We start from the raw sequence: 22704 nt of genomic DNA, 5'->3' as shown, positions 1-22704 counted from the left end.
ACGAAAGAGCTCTAGGATCTCCGGGCTGTGCAGATAAGATCTATTCCGTTTTTGAAGGAGAGCAATGTGTTGATAAAGTTTATTGTTGACCTCCGATTCAGGCGGAGCTAGGATGAGTCTTGTTATGATCCGAAAAATTCGGGGTTCGTTGGGGAGGCCTTTCGAGCCGATTACGTGGCGTTTCGGCTCTTTAGCTCTGAATTGGTACTTCGGTTCTTTAGTTCTAAACTGGATTGAGTGTCGAGGTGTCTCTACGCCGAGGTGGCTGAACATCCGAACTCCGAATGTTGCGGGCCGGGTTCATTTGGCTAAGTTGTCACCCCTCGAGCAGATCGCGTCTACGTGTCCCCTTCTTTCTAGGTCGTGCCAAATTACCCTTCATCATATCCCTTTTCTCAACAACGTCTAATGGGGAGAAGATAATAAATAAAGAAAAGAGAAGTATTGGTTAGATGAATAACCAATTTATGTTCTTATATATAAGGATTGAATGAAGCGTACTACTCAAAAAAAATCAAACCTAGCACTACTATTAAGTAGATTAAACCAATGGACATGTAGACAAGAATCTTTCTGTTTGAACTTTTGAGAGCTGGGAAATCACCTAACGAGTTGCTTTGGTGTAGGGTTTTATTGGAGATGGGAAATCACAAATGAAATTCTGCTCTGTTTTGATTTGAATCCTATAAAAGAAAAACTCTTGAGATAATGGTGGGAAAAACTAAGGGTGAGGCCATCGTTAGCTGTGTAAGTGGCCCTCTCTTAATCCTAGTTGGCTTATTAATTGACTTGGACCAATAAAAAATCATGGGGGGGATGAATTCTTCCTTCCTTGAATGAGCCAAGAAAAATCCTCAAAATTCTACGCTTTGTAATCTGTATGTTTGCGGTATAAATCTAAACGGGATGCAAAATTTACATCCGATGTTTTGCATCCATTTGTTTATAACTATGATTTGCATTGCTAGCTTTTATCAAAAATTAAAAAAAAAAAGCGTTCCTATCAATGCAAAATCTGCACCACTTTCGTCATACATTGATTTCCTTTCATATAAGACTCGGATTTCTTGCGCACAAGAACTCTATTCATGCTTGCCCACAAAACACTATCCATACATTTGGAATATCTCTCGGTGCATAATAACATGTAAGAGGATGACACGTCCCCATGTATTGATGCAATGTTATGTGGGTAGGTGTGGGTAGAGTTGTCTTAGGTAGGAAATACAGACTCCTCATATAAAGGTAGGAACCACGTCATTTTGTTTCCTATCTTATTCTCAAAACAACCAACCTTCCTTTTGCTACCATCCTCTTTTATAGGGTGAAGAGTCTAGTAGAGTTCATGTTGGGTGCCCCACATACACATCACAACAGTGTGCATTGGGAACATGTCTTATACTTGTCATTGGGAGATGTTCCAATACACGGGTTGGGATTAGGGGTGCAAGTCGGGCGGGTTGGGCCAGGTTTATGGCCAACCCAGGCCCGACCCTAAAATTTGGGCTTAAGGCCCGAGCCCGAGGTCAAGCCCGATTTTCCCAATCCGAGCCAGCCCGCCTTGTAATTTGATGAACTCGAGTTGGGCTTGGGCCCGGGCCGGGCTCGGGTTGGTCAATGAACCCACTCTAAAATTATACATATATAAATGTATTTATGCAAATATATATACATATATTTATATATGTAAATATGTATGCAACATTTATACACACACACACACATATATGTATGTATAAATGTATATAATTTAGCCAGGCTTGGACTATCTAAGGGCTAGGCTCGAGCCTTGCCCGAAAAATAAAAAAGCCCGACTTCTTGGGCCTAAGCCCAGCCCGAGGACCAAAAATCCAGGCCCAGCCCGTGTAAAATTCCGGGTTGGGCTGGTTCAGGCTCAGGTTGGGCCCGCCCAAGTTGCACCCCTAGTTGGGATATGTTGTGGGGCACCCATGGGGCATGTTTTGTGGGGTGCGGATGTGAACTCAATCTATTGATCCTATCATTTTATCTTCTATTTTACTTCTCACAAACAAACAATATCAAATCTAGGATTGCCAATGGATTGGATCCAATTAGAACCAGTCCTTAAATCCTTTTATCTTCTATTGTACTTGTCTCTGTTTAATATGTCGAATATATAATGTTAAAAACGTTTCCAATTTTTTTAAAATTTTTATTTTTTTTGCATTTTATATGTTTTTGAATTTTATTATTTAATTGTGACAACATAGATTTTAAAAGTATGTTTTTTATGTTATTGGGATTATTAATTTATGGGAAATTATCTAAAACTCACCATGAGTTTTCAACATTTCTCTTCAACTCACCACAACTTTTCAAAATATCTAAAACTCACCATGTCACTAACTTGACGTTAAATAGACTAACGGGTGTTAATATATAACCATTTTAACCTTCATAGAAAAATATAAAATATATACAAATAAATTAACAGGTGTTAATATATTACCATTTTAATATTTAGACATGAAAAAAGGAAAAGTTCAAAAAAATATTTTCAAATATAAAATACATAAAAGCATAGAAATTACAAAAAATATAAAAATTATAGAAATTGCAAACAAAATAAAAAATTATTTTCAAATGATAAAAGCTATAGAAATTGAAAAACAAAATCAGAAAATAAAAATTATAGAAAAACACAGAAATTGTAAATAAATAACAAGAACACAATAAAATTTATAGATTGTAGAAAATAGAAAATGTAAAGAAATAGAAATTATAAAAAACATTAGAAATTATAACAAAACACTAAAAATACAAAAAAAAACAAGAAAATTGAAAACCGAAGAAGACCATTTTTCCTCTAACTCACAATTCAAGGGTAATTTAGTCATGAAAATTGTTATTTATGCTGACATGGACACCTCTGTTAAGAAGCATTAACGGTGCACTAACGGAAGATGAGTTTTGAAAATAAAAAACTTACTAACATGGTGAGTTTTAGACATTTTGAAAAGTTGTGGTGAGTTTAAGAGAAATGTTGAAAACTCATGGTGAGTTTTAGACAATTTCCCTTAATTTACTATGTATGGATTTAATTAATAGAATTTGATGATGAGAAGAAATAAAGATGCTGATTCAATGAAGTTGAATGCAAATTAATACCTTAAGTGTTGGATTTAAAGAGAAGAAATTGAATGCATTGAATATCTTATACTTGTCTCTTTTCAACTCATTTAATACTAGTAATTGATTATCCTTGTGCCCTCATTTTTTATCAGTAAATTTAAATATGGAAGAAAAAAAATTATCCTCAAAAAGTTTCAGAAATATTAGTGAGACTATTTGTACTTTTTAAGTAGTATAGATATAGATTCAAATTACAAGAAAGAATTGAGTGATCTATAAGAACAGAAATTATAAACATGATTTACAACACTACAAGGTGTACACCACCAATAGTTACAACACGTCAACGGTTTAGGGCCTTATCGTCATCATGAATTACATTTGGGTGCCCTTCCCTTTTCCAAACGGCCGGTGATTCCTTCATTTCTCCAACGAACTAAGGCTATATTTGATTTGAAGGAAAAGGTAGGGAATTGTAGGAAAACCTATACGAGGTTTGTAAAGGTTTCCCTACATGTCCCTTCCTTTCCTTACTTTTTCCTTCAAACCAAACACAGTCTAAAAAGAATGTGAATGACTTCAATGCAAAACATTAGATAGTATAAATGTGCAGTGTAATAATTTATATGGAATAACTAGTCTTATCTTTTTGGCCTGCAAAAGCCAGTTTCAGTTGATGTTGATCATCTTGGTGACATGGTAGAATAACTACATGTAGCATGAGATGATGGGTGGCTATTGATGGTGAAGGAGCTGCAATGGTTAAACTCCCTCTTCATGGCCCTATACACATGATCTAGGCCTTCTTCAATCAATTCTAATACAGTCTGAGGCATGGGTGGTTCATTTATCTCAAATGATCCTTCCAACATCTTGACTACTTCTCCCATTGAGGGTCTCATCAACACCTCATCCTGGATGCACCAGAACGCAACTTTCATGGCCCTCACCAGCTCCTTTCTGTCTACTGCTCCTTCTAGACGTTTGTCTGCAACCTTCATTGGTGTTCCATTTGTCATCGCCTGGAGGAACCAATATTTGCAAGGTTACTACTTAACAAAGAAAAATGTCTCTCAGGTTGTCCATAAATTAAAGCATCCATAAATCAGATTAATTTCCCCAAGAATTGAACAATTTAGCTTTTGATGACATGCATGGTTGAACCCCCACAATAGTAGTCATTGCAAAGGTCAGTCCCAACTCCAAAATTGAACGTCGTATGTGGGTATTCGTTTTAAAACTAGAAATGATAGGTTCAGAAACTGAAGTCATTTGAAGGAACTTAGGAATAAATCCTGCTATAAGATGAGAGAAATAGACTAAAATGGTTTGGTTATGCACATAATAGACCACCTAAAACACACCGGTAAGAGAAAAGCATTCAGTTACAAGCTGCAGGTGCTAGAAGGTCTAGGGGCAGAGCAAAATGGACATGGGTCAAAGTAGTGAGAAATGGAGTTCACACCTCCACCCCACAAGGAGGCGCCCCACAGCACATCCCCGCTATATATTGAGAACATCTCCCGGTGGTGACATCATTGAGGCTGGTATTATCATCGGGAGATGTTCCTAATACACGGTGGAGACGTTGTGGGGCAGAGATGTGATCTCTGAGAAATGGTTTAAATGAGCTCGAATCTGCTATCCACAAGTTGTTCCCATATCCCTACCCACAGCTGTGCATCGGGAATATCTCCCTTTTCATTTATAGGGAGATGTTCCCAATGCACGGCAATGGTGTTCCGTGGGTGGGTTTAAATGGTCATAATTTAACAATGAATATAGCATTGAACCACTTTGGATTTGCTGCCCACAAACTGTTTCCACATCCCTGCCCATGGAAAACAACCACCATGTGTATTGGGAACATCTCTCCATGAATTGCAAGGGAGATTTTCCCGAAACAGTTTGTGGGTAGCAGATTCAGTCTCATATTGAACAGAATGGAATGTCGAAACAAGATTCATGTAATTGCAGTTCGGATCTCCCTCCCACACATCACTACAGCCCTACATTGGGAATATTTTCCACATTTGCATGTTACCATTTATGACAAGATGTTCCCGATGTACAGCTGGATAGATGTGGGTTGGGTTTTTGTGAGTAGGAGATCCAGATTGGTGTAATGATCCAATATATAGCTGGGATAAGGCTTAGATGATGATGATGATGATATGGGTGCAGGGTGCTCTTTAATTTTATGAAGACAAGCATGAATATCTGTTCTACTCATGGTTTTAAAAAACGACCCAAAAATGTAATAGTTTTGGCCACTGGTTTCCGGGTTGACGGTTTGATCAACTAGTTCGAACGGATGGCTTGTTCTGATAAAAATAAAATAAAATAAAAAAACAGCAAAAAACCATTGAATGAGTCGATGGTTCAATGGTTCAACCACCCGGGTCAACGGGTTGTTGACTGATCCAACGGTTTTTGGCCAGGACTGGGTTTGGGGTAAAACAGAACCGATTGCCTGGACGGTTCCCGGGCCAAACCATCCGACCATCGGGGTCAACGGCGGTTCTACTCACTGACATAGACTATTTGAAGAATTTGGAGGGTACCTTGAATGCCCATCCAGGGTAGAAGAAATCCTCTGCATCCAAAGACATATCCAGGTTTCTCCGGCCGCCTATGATCTCTAAAAGAAGCATGCCATAGCTATAAACATCAGCCTTGACTGTAATAGGACGGTTGCTGACCCATTCCGGAGCCAAGTAGCCTCTGGTGCCCCGAACCATGGTAACGACATGAGAGTGCTCTCTTCCCATCAACTTGGCCAGACCAAAATCTGATACTTTTGGGCAGAAGTTCTCATCTAACAGAATATTCTCTGGCTTGATGTCACAGTGGATAATCCGATTTCTGCACTGCTCATGAAAATACGCAATTCCTTGTGCAGTAGCAATGGCTATGTGGAAACGAGTTTGCCAATCCAGTAGCCTGTCTCGTTTACTGTATGAATTGGGAAAAATCCATTTGTCCAGTGATCCATTTTTCATGAACTCATACACCAGAAGCCTGCAACAGGAGTTAGGATTAATTAATTCATCTTGCATTGATAGTAGAACAAGCGAGAGAAAAGAATGAAGAAAAGAATTCTAGTAACAGGAAAGCTTTACCGATGCTGTCCCTCTGAGCAGAAGCCACACAGGCGAACCAAATTCATGTGGTGCATTGAACCAATGGTATTTACTTCTGTGATGAATTCTTTCTCTCCATGAGGTAAAACCCTTTCTAACTTCTTTACTGCAACCAAGGTCCCATCTCCAAGTACTCCCTTGAATACACACCCAAAACCCCCTGGAGAGATAAAAAATAGAACATGGTTCATTTGGAGATCATGCATTTTACTCTGTTTCTAATGAAAACCATTCATTGTTCTTGAATCTTGACATGTAGTTTCCGAAACTGATGAACCTGATTTTTACCTGTCCCGAGCAACTGAGAGAAATTGGTGGTGGCACTCTGCAATTTCCGGTAGCTGAAGTTCGAAGGAGCACCTGACACTGTTAAAGAGCTTTCGAGTTCTTTTTTTAAGGTTCTCCGCCTGCGAATGCTATAATATAACAAGAAGCAGAGCAACCCAATAACAACAGTCATGCAGAGAACAACTGGGAGAATCACAACCTTGTTGCGACGACTATCAGAATGTTCTGAGGAACCCCCAGATCTTTTGGTGTCGTCTGCAGGTGTTTCTGAACCATTGGCCACAACTTTGACGAACAGGGTCGAGCCCGGGTCTTCATAACCCCCGAACTCTAAGCTCTTCAGTACCCAACAGTAAGCCTTCTCCTCGTTGAGACCGTACACTGAAGCCACACACTCGCAGTCTGATAAACAAGCATCACCACACTCTGAGGTTGTTGTAATATCGCTGTAATTTGCGAGCACAGACGATTCAGAGAAGTAGTAGTTGGTCTGTTGCACAGTCGTGATCTTGAACCGAGACGAGGAATTTCGATGAGAATTATTGCAATTGGCATTCAACGATGAACTCTCCGAGCATCTTTTGTCAGGTCCAACAGGATAGGTCCCTGGCAAGCAAGTGCAGCTCGCATTGGTCTTGCTTCCATCTAGAGTGCATATCCCATTGCCACAGATTCCGGCGATGTCACACGGCTTCGACACAGCCGCCCACTCTGGAACCCACTGGCGAGATCCATTTAAATCGTTGTCCCACCGGTAAAGACGTAAATTCCCGTTCGTCTCGAGCGTCAACCGCCGGAGTACGGATCCAGAGGCCGACTTATTCCCTGACGATGGCAAGCCCCCATTCCCATTGTCACCGTCGTTCTTGTACACGTACACAATTCCGGCCGACGAGGCTCCGTACATAATTCCAAAGCTTCCGGATTCATCCAAAAGCGCAACGACGTCCCCTGTCACATTCGATATCTCGGGTCCCGACCAATACGAGTAATTGTGAGACTCCAACGTTGTCTCGTAGGATTCTGGCGAGTTGTACGTCAGTCCAAGACTCAGTGAGGTGGGTTGCTGGAGCATCTTCAGGGTGTAGCAACCTCCCTGGGAAGGTGAATTCGAGGATGTTAGCTCTGTGGAGACCGTTATCGGTTGGCCGGGGAGGAGCGTGTCAGATGGGTGAGAGAAGCTTTGCCAAATGACGTGGCGGGTGGCGTTGTAGAGGACTAGGTTGCCTGAATCTAACATGGCTGCCGATTTTACGCCTGGGTTGGAGGTGTTTGACGTCCAGACGAGTGTCTTCTGATCGATAAGTGCGAGGCTTCCGGTAGCGTCAAGCTCCACGATTGCATCTTTTCCGACCGGTGAATTTCTAATTAGATGATTGAGAGAAAAACGAATTGTTGACTATAAGTCAAAGACGCGCAAAAGTTTTTGCGATGAAAATAGGAAAAGGGTATATATTTTGGATTCGTATATGATACCAGTCACCGGAAAGTATGATACCGGTACCGGAAAGATATGATGCGATACTCTATCGTAGTTGGTCATAGATTTACAATCTAGACTTTTTGCCCATTAATAACAGGTGGGCCTGGGCCAGGGCCTCCATATTCAGAAGATTGGGATCCAGCCCATTCAAGAGAGTCCTTACACCAAACGTACAAGCCTTGCAGCCATTTTGAGCTGATTTTCATTTTCGTTTCAGTTATGCTGAAAGCAATAGCTGTTCGGCAGGTTGTGGAACTAATAAAATGAAATATAGGGTAAATTACATATAGGTTCCCAATACTTTGGCTAGTAATAGATAGGTATTTTGAATTTTCGATTGCAATATTTGATTACCCTAAATTCTCAAAAATAGACATTCAGGTCCATCCATTAGTATGCCATCAATTAAGTATTACATAATGTAAAAAATACTTTTTTTTTTTATATTTCTGAAATCATTTTTAAGTAACTGAATATCTCCCCATCATGATATTTTCATGTGGACAGCAGATAATAAATTCAAATTTCCTGATAACGGCATTTTCTAGTGATAATTTTACTCTATAAAATGGTTTCTAAAATATACGAGAACAGTATTTTTAACATTACGTAGTGTTTAACTGACGAAATACTAACAGATGAACCTAAGCTCAGATGTTGCAATTGAAAGTTCAACATATCTATCTCTCACTACCCCCTAGGTTAACCATCTGCAATTTACCCTAAAATATATATATGAGACCCATGACGTGTGCTCTTATCATTGATACCACAGCCTGCTTAACAGCCATCACATTCAGCTGGGTTAGGATTTTACATCATAGGCCTGACCTTTGCCTCCTTCGCGTAGGTTAAGGCCAGGTGGGCTAGGATTTTACATCATGGGCCTGGCCGGTCTGTCTCTGGTCCCCACCTACGACAATGCCTCACCCCACACCCACCTTTGACAAAGCTCCTAGAAACTTGCTACTGCCTACTTGCAGGCTGAGCAACAACTGGGGCCGTCCAATCAGCTATTGCCTACATGCATGTGGCAATAACTCAACTCAGAATATCGACTAATCATCAAAGCCCAACTGGCAACTGCCCAAGCCCATATGGCCATATCCGATATGGTTGCTTCGTCTGTCTTGAAATCATGAATCGGAATCCCATTCTTATTCTTGGTGGAATGATATTTCCTATTTGAGGCCCTTTTTTGAGAATAAAATCCTATTTCAGCTGATTCTAATTTCTACTTTGGGGGCATTCTTTTTTTTCAAATTTTGAGAGCGGGAAAGTTGGTCAATGGGAACTGATACTTCCCATTGACCAACAATCCTATATTCTTTTTTTATATTTATGTGGGGATCAAGAAATGTTTATTTTCCTGCCTATTATTTACCTGGATTAGTGATACCTATCTCCTAGGTGGGTAAATAACTTTCCCACCTAGGGGAAAGTTGCTAAAATTTGAATGGACAAAAATACCCCTTTTAGTAATGGATTTTTGTGGCTAAAATGGTCATTACCTTATTTACCTAGGAAATCAAATAACATAGATAAATATATGTAAGTATTTTCCAAGAAAAACTTACCCAAGTAATTACATTTACTTGAGTAAATAGTTTGCCAAAAAGCAAACGGGGCCTTCGATTCTTGTCTGAACCAAATAGACTATGAAAATAAATCATTTCGAATCTGAATCCAATTCCGGCTACAAAGAAAATGAACTCTAAATTGGTTGTATTTAAAAAACAATCTATATATGTTTCTGAAACCATAAAAAAAGTGGTTTATGGAGAGAAACATGATATCTATTATCAGAGTCCATGTCCAAGCACAAATACAAGCAATGGAGCAATTTAGTTATCTTCTTAGATTTCATGGTTCTTTCTTCCTGCAAAATTTTGAGCAGTTTCTAAGGGTGTTGGACCTTTGGTTTTTTTGTAGATAGGAAATTAATTGACCAGGCCATAGCTTATGTACATTGATTTTTTAAGAACCTACCTAATTTGTTTTCAGACCTTATGATATAGATTTAAGTTTAGAACTCACACCAAGAAAAACAGTTGGTTAATGGAAATTACCGGTTAGCTGACCAAACAACAGTTCGATCGCCGGGAAGCTGAGCGTACCAAATTGCCAATTGAAATCGGTCTTGCACATCCACCGGAGTGAAACCAAAAGCAAATGTTCCATTTTCCGACACCCACACCCTGTCTTCCTTTGCTGAAAGCATCGATCCAACACTAATCTGACCGGCCACGCATCTCACAAGCTCGGTGAGAGCCAGCACACTTACAAACAATGCAACGCAAGTAGTAGCAGCTGCGGTCATATTGAAGCCAAATCGGCCTCAACTCCTTAGCTTTTGCTCTTATATTAACGAGAAGAAAGGAAGAGAATATTAATACGGCGACTGGTGACTGGTGAGTGGTGACAGCATGGAGTTAGAGATTAGAGAGATGGCTAGGTGATATATTTTGACACGTGTACATTGGTGGGTGAGCCGAACTTTGAAAACCCGGGCAATGGTCGGTCAGAGAATAATTGCTGATTGTGGACGTGTTGGCTTTTGGTTCAGACGTTGTCTAACGAATTCTAAGTTGTAACCAACACGAGTCGCCATTGGCCAAATGGGAGATCAAGGCCTCTGCAGAGGCTTACACGTCTGTCGCAGCGTTCACACTACGTTTTAAGAACAACCACAGGCCGCTGCAATGTGCTCCGATTTCCTCTTTTTATCGTGGGCGGATGAGACTTGAGAGTGAAATCGGATAAACTGGATTATGTGGCATTCGAACCCAGTTGTAGCAATCAAACCAGGCCGGACCAAAAAAACAAGCGCCCATTGGCTGCCTTAAAACGTTGAGTCCACCTAGGGGTTAGGGTGTATTCAGTAATATTTGCAACGAATGGCAACGGGGCGGTTTTGGGCACCCCTGCCCGTAGACAAAATCCTTTACCTCCCTCCATTCATGATGGTAGGGTGGATTCAGAATGGCTGGATGGGGCACCAATTTGGGTCGAGTTGATATTTGGATTAGGATTAGGGTTGAAATTCATAAACTCGAACTAACTTGAACCCGATTTTATAATACATGTTATATATGATATATCATACATTGATTTGCTTAGATTCATGATAGTTGTATAACCCCATTACATACTATCATCTCATTCTTCCAAAATAACCACTTAACTTAATCTTAATCCGAAAGACTAAAACCTTAATAACATATTTTTATGTTTTCTGAATATTTTATTCTTCATTTCCTCTCTAATGTTTGCCACCCAAAGCTTGTAGCCAATAAAAGATCTATCATATATCATAAATAATAATGAACTATATTCATTTTAAATACTTCTTTTTCTGAATTTTGTACTAAAAGAACTAATAAAATGTGAGATATGTAATGAAAGTCGAATTAAGATCTAAAATTGAGAAGTTCTATGAGATTTTTAGCGATGGAAAATGATGAGGGGTAATTTGATCCTCCAATGACATCATGACACGTGGCATTGCAGAATAGTTGGGTGACACTTCGGCACTACGTAAGTAGATCACTTCAGACAGTTCACAATTGTATCAACGATCTCGGTACCACCCTGGTAGGTCAAACTACAAATAACTAGGCAAGACCTCAGGTCGGTGTAAGAGGCAACCTGTTTCCACCAAATTGCCCTGGCCCTAGTTAGTGACCTGCCTGACGTGTCGAGCGACCTCCCCCTTAAGTGGTTAATTGCCTTCGAATTCCCCAAAATCACGACTCCACATTGGAAGAGCTAATTATCACCCTACCCATTTCGGATGGGATTGGATAGACATTACCTGTTTGCACAGGTTCCACCACTAAGCATAGAACTAGCTCCAAACCAGACGGGCCGGAGATATCGGACGCATTTCATGAAGCTCACGGTAGGTCATCTATATAAAGGCCAGCCTCATGAGGTATGCACGATTTAACACTTAAGATCTCTGGCTTGAAACTTTATTAATAAATCAAATCATAATAATTTGAGAACAAACAGGGGAAGACATAGCCTACCTTGCCCCAAAACCCATGAACAAACGAAACACATCCTCACCACTCCAAGAAAGCCCAAAACCCAAAAAACAATTACAAAAATCGAATTTTTGGAATGTGCAAGAGATCATCAAAATAACATTTATAACAATCTCGTGGAAGTGAAGAAATCTGGTCAAAATTCATGTTTGATCCTCTTTGTATGGAATGCTTCGAAAGTGAGTCAGCTACTGTATTGCCTTGTTTCAAGCATATTTGAAGATAGGTGACTTATGGAGTCCAACCAATAAAGGGTAGTCCATGGAGCTTTTGCCCTAGATTGAGGTATCAACCATAACCTCAGAGTCACTTTCGATCATGATGGAAAGAATTCTCAGTGATCTAGACCAAGTTCCAAACACCATTATGGTCCTGTATGTCAGCAATCTAAACCAAGGTATCCACCAGTGAAGCGTTAGAGACCATACTAATAAGTGGGGAAGGACAGAACCAATTAACTGCTTCCAAGTAGAAGATCCATGATAGTTTATCTTCTTTTTAAGTGCTGAAGTAATTTTTGCCTTAAAATAGGAAGACCAATAGCTGGTTCCAGCAATGGTCCTCAGAAAGCCTAATTTATATATAAGAAAAAAAATATTACGTCGTCCAATATACCATGCCGTAAATTAATCATTTTAAAACCAACCCGGTGACCGACCTGGTCAGGGGTTCGGTTATCAGGTTGAATGGTCGGCCCATTCTGACAAAAAAATTAAAAAATTTTGAAAAAAGGTCAAAACCGTTCAAACGGTTTGAATGATTAACCAGCTGGTTCAGCGGTTTGCTGACCAAAATCAACGGTTTTAGAGAAAAAAGCGGTTTTAGAGAAAAACGGGTGACCGATTCCCAATTTTTCTGGTCTGGCCATCTGGTCCGGTCCGATTTTGAAAACCATGATTCAAGTTACGGTGGATCATCCATTCTGTCTATCTTACCAAACATTAAAAGCCCTTTTCATTGGAATTTATGCCAAAAGAGGATATTAGAGTGAGGGGTAGACCGTAAATATATTGCTTATTATGGTCAGTATGCAACCTCTCTAACTTTGACATTAGAACCTAAAAGATTGCTTTTCATTTCAATTTCAATCAGCCTCTCAGACTTTCTTATTTAACCTGTATTTGTTAGAACTATTACCGTAATACTTTTTACTGAATATTTTAATAAGAAATTGCCAATAAAGTAATAACTTGCGTAAAACTTTTCTTGGTTACATGTTTGCTAGATAGAACGAAAGCTAATAAAGCTTCTCTTGGATTTGTGACTACCCAAGATTGTTACATGTCAGTAAATTTTGTTTCGTGAGCACCTGAGACCATTCTTGTCATTGTAACGGTTAGAGTTCTCTCTCTCTCACACACACTCTTTTTATTGTTGGTGGTATGCCTGTGTTCCTGGTAGGGGCCATTGTGTAGCACAATGCCAAACCCGTAACACCCCCAAACTTGGTGGCAATGGGATTGGATCCCATGTCTCCACAACAACCATCCTGAGTTGTACTAGTTCAGACACCATCAGTTAGTCAAAAGTCATAGTTTATAGCATTTAGAAAAGAAAATCAAAAGTAAAAAATTGAAAAAAAAACTATGCCTCCACAAGCTTGTTTTAACATATAGATATTGATTTGGGATTTAATGGGATGAGAGAGAGAGAGTTCTTACCGGCAAGAGTAATAATGGATTCTATTAGAAAAAAATTAAGGATTCGTTTGGTTCATAATTGGAATCAGAATCGGAATGGTCCATTCCTATAGTTTGTTTGATTTAGACAGGAATGAGAATGAGAATTAAAATCAGCAGGAAGGGGATTTCACTCCCAAGGGAGGGGCAAGGAATGGCCATTCCCTCAAATGGGGGAATGCCATTCCAACAGGAATGGGAATGGGATTCTGATTCCGCCCAACCAAACAGTTGGAATCGGAATAGCCCATTTCGATTCCGATTCCAGACCCCTATTCTTGCAAGCCAAACGGACCCTAAGACTTAAGTGGGTTTTTATTTCAGTAGTGGATGGATTTTATTAGAGAAAATTGTGATTAGAGGGCTTTTTATTTTGACTTCTTATATTTTTGATGATTTAATTTGAAAATAACTAACCACATGTGTGCGAAATGTAAGGGTGGATTTGAGCCGAGCTAAACCAAATAGTACCAGGCTCGAGCTCGGCTTGGCTCGGCTCAATCTCGTTTTTGAGAAAAAATATTTTATAAAAAAAAATTATATATATAAATATTTTTTATTCAATATTTAAAAAATTAAGATTATAATATTTTTATTATATATATATATAGCCGGCTTGCGAGCCTCACAAGCCGAGCTCTAGTAGGCTTGAGCTCGGCTCGTTTAATAATCGAGCCAGTGAATTGGACTAGAGCTCGGTTGAAACCAAGCCGAGCTCAAACATCTCATAAACGAGCTGAGCTCAAATTTAATAATCGAGCCAGTGAATTGGGCTAGAGCTCGGTTGAAACCGAGCCGAGCTCAAACATCTCATAAAAAGCTCGACTCGTTGCCACCCCTAGTAAAATGAAAGGATGAAGATACTTGTTTGAGTTTTGTGGTGAGAGGACCCCTCACTGCTCTTCTTTCTATTACATGCACACACTACGATTTCTGACAAGACTTAAGGACTTAAGGCTTAGTTTGGAAGGAGTACAAATGCAAAAATGTAGAGTGCAAAACCTTATATTTTGTATGTATTTGCAATTTTGCACTGTACATATTTGCATTTATACTCTTTCCAAACTGATCCTAAACATTATGAAACATGGAAATAATGAAAAGTCAAAATTTCCCCTTTGTTAATAGGTTATAAAATGGTTTTCTTCGTTGGTACTCCACCTGTAAAATACATTACCGGTGCAACACCTCCCTTATATACAAAGTTGCAAACAAAGAGCATTACAAGCCTGCAACCCTCTATTCTATTATACCCTATTTGTACAAGTGTCATGCGGGGCCTTGACGAATGACCTCGTGATACCGGGTATTAGAGTAGGAGCTCATCAATAGAGGCATCTTTGAAGAGATACAACTTGAACTCTTCCAAGTCCATGAAGCCGAACATGATGCATACAAAAATGACATTAGCAAAGATAAAGGGGCGAACGCAAGTGTGACAAATCTATAGACAAGCTAGCTTGTAACCATTAACACATTTATGCTATGCTATCAAGCAATAGTTGGTGAAACATATGTTTGAGTGCAAGAGCTTCACCTCAATGTCGAAGTTGTTTAATCGAGAGTGCAGCTGCTTAAATTCTATCCTAGATAAAGTCAATGAATGCCATTTTGAATGGAACCTTCAAAGAAGTCCACAACATCAACATCATGCACCAATAGGAAGTGTTTTTCCATTTGTCTTGAACTTGTTCCCAACTAACAATTAATACAAATTAACCTCAACTTCCAATGTCATATCTCAAAGCCACTAATTGGGGACTAGACCTACACTTTAGATGAAGGATTCCCCTAATCAAAATGAACCTTCTAACCTCAACTTCCAATGTCATATCTCAAAGCCACTAGGCATGGGATGTGCAATCTCGGCGAAAGGAACCCAACTTTGAAATTGGCTGAGATACTGACCACTGCATCACCCGTAGCTGTATCTGTAGCATTGTCCAATTTGTTGTTGGAAAAGCTGCTCTAGACAGATATCGAAGGTTTTGGGGCTCCAATTCTCAAACCTGTCGTTGTGATGATGGTAACTCTCTAACTACTCCATTGACAATGGAGGAAGATAAGAATGTTGATCAGCTTCTAATTGCCTCTTCCTTTTTCCGTTAGACAACGTTGGCTTTCTTATCACGAGTTTACATCGACTTCCCATACTACATCCCAATGAAAAATACGGGAGATGTTTACTATGTACGCTGAGATATTCACGTGGGGCGCCGATGTGATCTCTCTTATCACATCAATTTAAATTGACGTGTCCTGATTCTACCTCTTGGAGGGATGACATGGCTAATTTGAGCTGCCCATGGCACAAGAGGTCCTCTACATTGGCCACATATGCATGTTTCTCCTCTATCCCCACAGACAATTCTGAATTATCTCCAATCTTATGATATATTCCTTTTATTTTATGCCATGCCAATGAGACTTCATTTGTTGGAATGGGCTAAATGGGCTTAAGCTGCTTTTCGAAACAGCCTTATAGAACAAACACATGTCTTAGGGTCTATTTGGTTCACAGTTGGAATTAGAATCGGAATCAAAATCCTTTGAAATTGGAATCACTTATTCCCATAGTTTGTAGAAACAAAAATGAGAATTGGAATCAGCAAGAACTAGCGAGGGGCGCCAGTGCTCAGCACGGGCGAGTAATACCGAGTAAGTGGAAGAATAAAAAAAGAACAATAAAAGCTATAAATGTGGGTCCGAATCCGGGTCTATAATGTAATGAACCAATTAAGCTATGAAAAATATATATTACATAACAAAGAGAAGAAATGCAAATTTTATATGCAGGAGTACAGAAACGATCTTACAAAGTTATTAAACATATAATTCCCAAAAGAAACACAAATTTTATATGTATCATAATGGAACCATCTTACAAACAAAACAAAGTCATCAAACATGTTATTCACCTTGTGAACCAACAAGTTTTGTAGAAAATGATAAAGGCAACGGTTCTTGCTTCGAAGCAAAGCTCTTTGTGTGGTCGAGATTCCATCTCAATAAGCTGGGTACTGATTTGGCGACGAGCAAGGACATTCCAAGCCTTCAAGACCTGATTTTCCCGTGCAGGGTCAAAGTAGAACTCAACTCCATAGCCTTGTGCCCTTTTCTCGATTCAGAACTCAGAAAATTTGCAGCCCAGAAACGAAACTTACAGACCTGGATAAAAAAGTGACGCATCAATTCAACAAAAGAAAAATATACAACAAAGAGAGCCGCGTAGTTGAGATGAAACAGAGATAGAAGAACCCAACTGAATTTTTGAAAAAGAACGAAGGGCAGCTTCCACCACAACAAGTGTAAGCCAAAAGAGGAGAGAAAGGGAAGATAAAAAGAAAGGAAGGAACCCGATAATTAAGCGATAAAGATCAATTGAAGAGGTGTGGGATTCTTTGATTTAAGTGGGGTGGTCAGAAGACTCAGAAGTCGGAACACACAAGGGACAGATCGTCATAGGGAAAATTCGTAAGGGAGGACAGAAAGAGAGAGGGTGGGGGTAGACCTCTCAAGAACCCAATCAAAGCCTGGTGTCGCCACCACCTCCACCACCCGCAAAACACGAGAGAACAGATCAGAACTTCTCATCATATACCGCATTCTCTCCTCTCATCTTAATTCTGCGTGCACTACGTAAACAACGAACGAGAAGGCAAAAATGTTACTGAAGCCCGACAAAACTATTATCACTGAACCACACAATATCTGGCCTTCTCTCACAGATGATCAATGGATGAAGGTAACTTCAAAATATTTGAGAGACCTAATTAAATTTGTACCTGCCCGTATCCTAGTATTGTAAAAATGTGCCTCTGTTCATGTTTACTTATTTGTTGCTAAGATTTTCTACCAGGCAGGTTGAGGTTGCATTGAGAAATCTTATACTATCAGATTATGCCAAGAAGAATAATGTGAATACTTCAGCTCTTACCCAATCTAAGATTCGTGACATAATACTAGGAACTGAGATTACTCAACCTTCACAACAGAGGCAACAGATAGCAGAGATTGAGAAGCAGGTAATATTTAGCTCCTATGCTTGAATAGAATTGTCTATGCTCGTCGCTTTGCTGATTTGTTGCTTCTAGAATTTCATTTGCTGGCAAAAGAAGCCAGACAGATTACAGCTATCACAACAAGGAAAACAAATGTGCACGGTGATGAACTTATTGTCACCACCACAAGTCCATATGAGAAGCAAGCTTTTGGGTCCAAAACTGATTGGCGTGTGAGAGCAATCTCAGCCACAAATCTTTATCTCCGAGTCAAATCATATTTATGTGAATTCGGTTGACATCAAGGTATTTTATTTACTGGTTTTATTGTTCCTCTTTGGCTTGAACATGGAGAGCTTAAAGACGTTGAATGAAACTTTACGATAACAGGAAACGGGGTAGAAATAGAAATACATCAAGCCAAAAAATATCTTGGAGAAGTTTATCTGTATAGCAGATCTGCGTACTCAAATTGCAGGGTACCTATATGGTACAAGTCCACAGACAATCCTCAGGTTAAAGAAATCCACTGTATTGCCATGCCACCACAGTGGGGGACTCGTCAACAGGTCCATCTTCCATCTGCTCCTCCTGAGCATGATTTCTTACATGCCATTGCGATGGATGCATACACAACCAAATGAGCTTTCCACAGTTGTCCCCTCAAGTATTTGTTTTTAACTAAGCATGCTTTCTTACCTGGCCATGCAGACTGCAGGCTGTAGTGGTACCAGTTCAGTATTATAAAATCAGGCCTTGATGGAGTTTCCATTCTACTTTTACAGGATCTCACAACTCATGCTAGGATTCTGGAAAACAATAAACAGTGGGATGGAGAGAAGTGCATCATCCTCACTTGCAGTTTTACACCAGGCTCTTGCTCATTAACTGCATACAAGCTTACACCAACAGGTTATGAATGGGGGCGAGTCAACAAGGATACTGGAAGCAATCCGCATGGCTATCTGCCAACTCACAATGAGAAGGTCCAGATGCTTCTTAGGGAGGGAGGGGGTAGAGCTCTCAAGAACCCAATCGAAGCCCACCGCCTCCATCAGCTGCAAACCAATAGAACAGATCAGAACTTATCGATGGTGGTGAATACTAAGGATTGGGCACTATCTGAATCTGATTTTCGTGCTCTCTCTCTCTAATTAAATATTCAATCCAATCAGATATGACTGCAACCTACAATTAGAACAACTTGAATCCATGAAGACTTTTCTTCGTTTTAAAGAAACAGGAAAATGTAAAGTATTAGAGGCAAAACTTCATCTCCGGAACAAATACTCTTCGCCTGATTCCCGGGTGCTCAATCTAGCATGCTTCAGAACCCTAGCGAAGTCCTTCCGCCGGCGATCCACCACCAGGAAATCGATGCCAGAGAGTGCTTCCATCACTTTCCGCCTCTCCCACGATTACTTCCAGCGAAATGCCTGCCTCACGCATGGCAACCACGTTTCGGATGATCGGATCTTGACTGTTCGTCTGACACGATTCCTTCTCTATGCCACGCTTTGAGGATTAGCAGAGGGTTCCATCCATCGGCCATGGCCGACACGAGCTCGACGACACTGGATTCTTGGAAGACTTCGCACTGCAAACCAAATCGTAATCCATGGGTTAAAACAGAAGAAGGGGATTCAGATGAGGGAGGAAAGAGGAAGCGGAAAGAGAGGTAGAGATGAGAGGGAGAGCGGGAAGAGAGGGGCAACAGGAGGGAAGGTGGGGAGAGCGGGAAAAATAAGCTGCAAACAAGAGAAAAAATTTACACGCGTCATGCATGCAAAATGGAAGTAATCAGAGGAGATAGACATTTGTCTCACACGTGCAATTCATTGATGTAAATAACTAACGGTAAGATTCCGTTTTGCGAAAGGGAAGAACACCCCCTTTCGCTTTAATATATATACTGGCAGAGGGGCCCTGCGTACACCTATTTAGTATTTACTCTTGATTGCATGGTTGCTGGTTAAGATGAAGAACTTGAACACATTGCTGCAAGACGAGAACAGATTTGATGTAGTATAAATATAGAAATGAAAAGGAAGGAGAGGAAGGTAGCTTTGGTAGCGTCTAGTAAGGAGAGAAAAGGAGTGGATGGGTGCATGGTGGGCAGAGTTTGACTACTACCAATAACGGTAGCAACCCAATAATTTTGTAAAAACCGAGGAAGAAGGAAAAAAGATCTCGTTCAGTGCTGCGTGCGAGAGGGAGAGATAGGAGGGAATGGAAGGTACGTGGGCGAAAACCAGGGAACAAAAAAAAGAAACTTTTGCAATACAACTATTCGTCAAAAGTCCAAAACCATCTATGTATAACAAAATAAGTACAGCTTTTGTAAAGGGATAGATAGGTTCAGCTATCCTATAAAAAAAGCTGACCTATCAAACTGTAAATCAATAAATTAAACTAAATAAATAATTGATATATATATCATACATATACAATCGAATCAAACCAGATGTTATCAAATTGAATCAGTGTCTATTTGAATTCAATAAGTTAGGAAAAAAGGGAAAAACCCCCAATTATTTACCTCAGGAGTCAGGAGTGTAGTTAGATTAATATCTACTTGTATATTTCTTATGTTATAAGAATCGCTGTCACCTATAAGCTCCATACAATTGACCGCCCATGAACCAAGCTTCTAGTTCCAATCCCAGAGCTTCTCTTGTACCAAGGCCTTTGATGGAGCTATATATATATATATATATATCTTTTTGCAACATTCAAGCAAATGAAAGGTGTCAGTCTTGGTAAGGGAATATATTTTACCAATGAAATAAAATACCAGTCAGAAAGGCATAGATTTCCCCTAAAGCATGCACGTTCAAAGACTCAAGATGTAAACTGTTCTATGTCAAATTGGAAGGTACTAAATGTTAATCAAGATCGGTTATCGACATATAATATGGCTAAAAGCACCAAAATTGCGATTTAGAGTTGCCTTGAGAACATTTAGTTTAGACATGATCAGAATCAATAGAATAAAATATCAACAACTCTTAAATGCAAAACTTGATTGAAAAAGGGCTTGATTATGGACGTTTGAGTCTTAAGGAATGTAGAGGTAGTAAACGTACTGTTTTGAGAGTTCCCTTTATATGACTCAACTCTCCTTCCTTTGAGAGGAACTTTGAGAGAAGCCTCAAAATGCACAGTTCAAATAAGACTGTTTAACCACTACCAGTTGCCCAGTTGGGTGCTGAAATGACCATGTTTATGTCAGAGAGATAACATCCAGAGAAGCACTCACTCTGCAATGAATTAAAATATCTGCATGCAGAAGAAACAAATCCATATTAATTCAAACATTTGAATCTCTGTGAATTTCTATTTTTTCATCAATCATAATGCAAAATTGTAGATAAGAAATTGACAAGCAAAAAGAAAAGTATTAAAAGTTGACTGGTAATATTTAGTTTTTCAATTTTCTGGATAGACTAAATCACTGAATTGAGCCCTGCAAATTCCAATCTAATAGTACAAAACCTCAATCATTGCCACGTGGAGAGCACTTATTTTCATATGCATAAAAAATTTTCAATTTGTATCTTAACAAGCAGTAAAGCATGACAAGCTTGCAATTTCGTCCACTGTTTAAAATTTCAATTGAATCAACTTAAGGCTTCCAGATTTGCAGTATATACATGAAAATACCAATGCATATGTAGCAAGCCTTCCTCTCTTACACCTAAATGAAACAAAGTATCAAAATTCACGAAATGCCAAAAGAGATCGGTCCATCGTCTACTGACTCAAAGATTTTCTTTAGAAGATTTATAAAAGAGTACTGTGCATGAAGTGTGTAGAGAGCAGAATATTCATTATACAAACAAGACGAAAATAAACCATATCATCTATCATAGAATGCCAATATCAGTGTGTAGAGATGTGCAGAGAAAATCATGTTTAGATTGATACCAAGATCAGCTAAATCATTCACTTATAGTCTTGCTAGTCAAGAGGTTAAAGGATGGGTTAACTACTAGTCATTCACTTATACTCCAGGTGCTAGCTTTCTCAGAAAGTCTGGATATTTCTGCATTCAGAATTAATCTCTGTTTGTTATCTCTATGATTAGTAACTATTTGAAAATCTCAGCTAAATCATTCACTTATAGTCTAGCTTTCCCATAAAGTCAATGGACAGTAAGATTTGAAGAGATTGAGGTGAATGGAGACTCTCAAGTGGTCATCAGATGGATAAGGGATGATTGTGATGATTCATAAAGATTTAGACAGCATACGAGAAGGGCATGGATATCTCATGCAGTTGGATTGCATGGTCAGCATACTCCGTAGCCAATGAGCTTGATTGGGAATGTGCCTTTGGGGTTGGGACCACACCATTAAGCACTTATTGGTGTTTGGGAAATAAGCTCAAAATAAGTGCTCATTTTAAAAATAAGGGCTTATTTTTTAAGCCCAAATTTTCAGCTTTTTTTAAGTGCTTATACAATAAGCACTTATTTAATTTTTTTCTTCCAAAATTATCACTAGTTGAATTTTAAAATACCACTTATAAAACTACCCCTAGTTGAATTTTATAAAAGCACTTTTGTAAAAGTGCTTTCAAAAATGGAATTTTGTAAAAGTGTTTTTATTAAAGTGCTTTCATAAAAGTACTTTTGTAAAAGTGTCTATATAAAAGTACTTCTATAAAGTGTTTTTATAAAAGTACTTTCGTAAAAGTACTTTTATAAAAGTGTTTTCATAAAAGTGCTTCTAAAAATATACTTTCATAAAAGTACTTTCGTAAAATTTGAAAGAAAATGAAGGATAAAATAGTCACAAATGCTTATTATAGAAAAAGACTACCAAACGCTCAATAAGAAATAAGTGCTTAATTTTTAAAATAAGCACTTGAAAAAATTGGGTGCCAAATGCAAATAAGTGCTCATTTGAATAAGCACTTATTTTTAGACACTTATTTTTAACATAAGCACTCCCAAACATGGCTTAA

The 22704-nt window shown here is 39.1% G+C and overlaps 1 protein-coding gene and 2 long non-coding RNA genes across 4 annotated transcripts; 1 reads left to right on the top strand and 2 right to left on the bottom strand.

Moving 5' to 3' along the window:
- Positions 1-3690: 3690 nt before the first annotated feature.
- On the bottom strand, positions 3691-10370 carry LOC104593679 (Protein kinase superfamily protein). Of its 2 annotated transcripts, none has more exons than XM_010253646.3 (5): positions 10077-10370; positions 6525-7888; positions 6216-6396; positions 5658-6114; positions 3691-4115 (listed from the first exon to the last, which is right to left on the bottom strand). In XM_010253646.3, exons 1-5 carry the CDS (start codon positions 10325-10327, stop codon positions 3777-3779), a joined length of 2592 nt encoding a protein of 863 aa, XP_010251948.1. In that variant the 5' UTR covers positions 10328-10370; the 3' UTR covers positions 3691-3776. The 2 variants fall into 2 exon arrangements, with proteins under 2 accessions (XP_010251948.1, XP_088747208.1); XM_088891082.1 differs by having other exon boundaries at positions 6525-7868; positions 10077-10336.
- A 6073-nt stretch (positions 10371-16443) lies between these two features.
- LOC109114442 (uncharacterized) lies at positions 16444-19448 on the top strand. The gene is made up of 2 exons (XR_016078336.1): positions 16444-17480; positions 17599-19448. It is a non-coding gene; the product is annotated as an uncharacterized LOC109114442 (long non-coding RNA).
- On the bottom strand, positions 18132-19892 carry LOC148790308 (uncharacterized). Its single transcript, XR_016078335.1, has 2 exons — positions 18929-19892; positions 18132-18794 (listed from the first exon to the last, which is right to left on the bottom strand). It is a non-coding gene; the product is annotated as an uncharacterized LOC148790308 (long non-coding RNA).
- Positions 19893-22704: the final 2812 nt, after the last annotated feature.

This window comes from Nelumbo nucifera, chromosome 7 (genome assembly GCF_055504915.1).
Source record: "Nelumbo nucifera cultivar China Antique chromosome 7, China Antique-T2T, whole genome shotgun sequence".
Taxonomy (NCBI): Eukaryota; Viridiplantae; Streptophyta; class Magnoliopsida; order Proteales; family Nelumbonaceae; genus Nelumbo; species Nelumbo nucifera.
The sequence above is the reverse complement of the archived record's forward strand: the minus strand, read 5'-3'. Positions and strand labels throughout refer to the sequence as shown.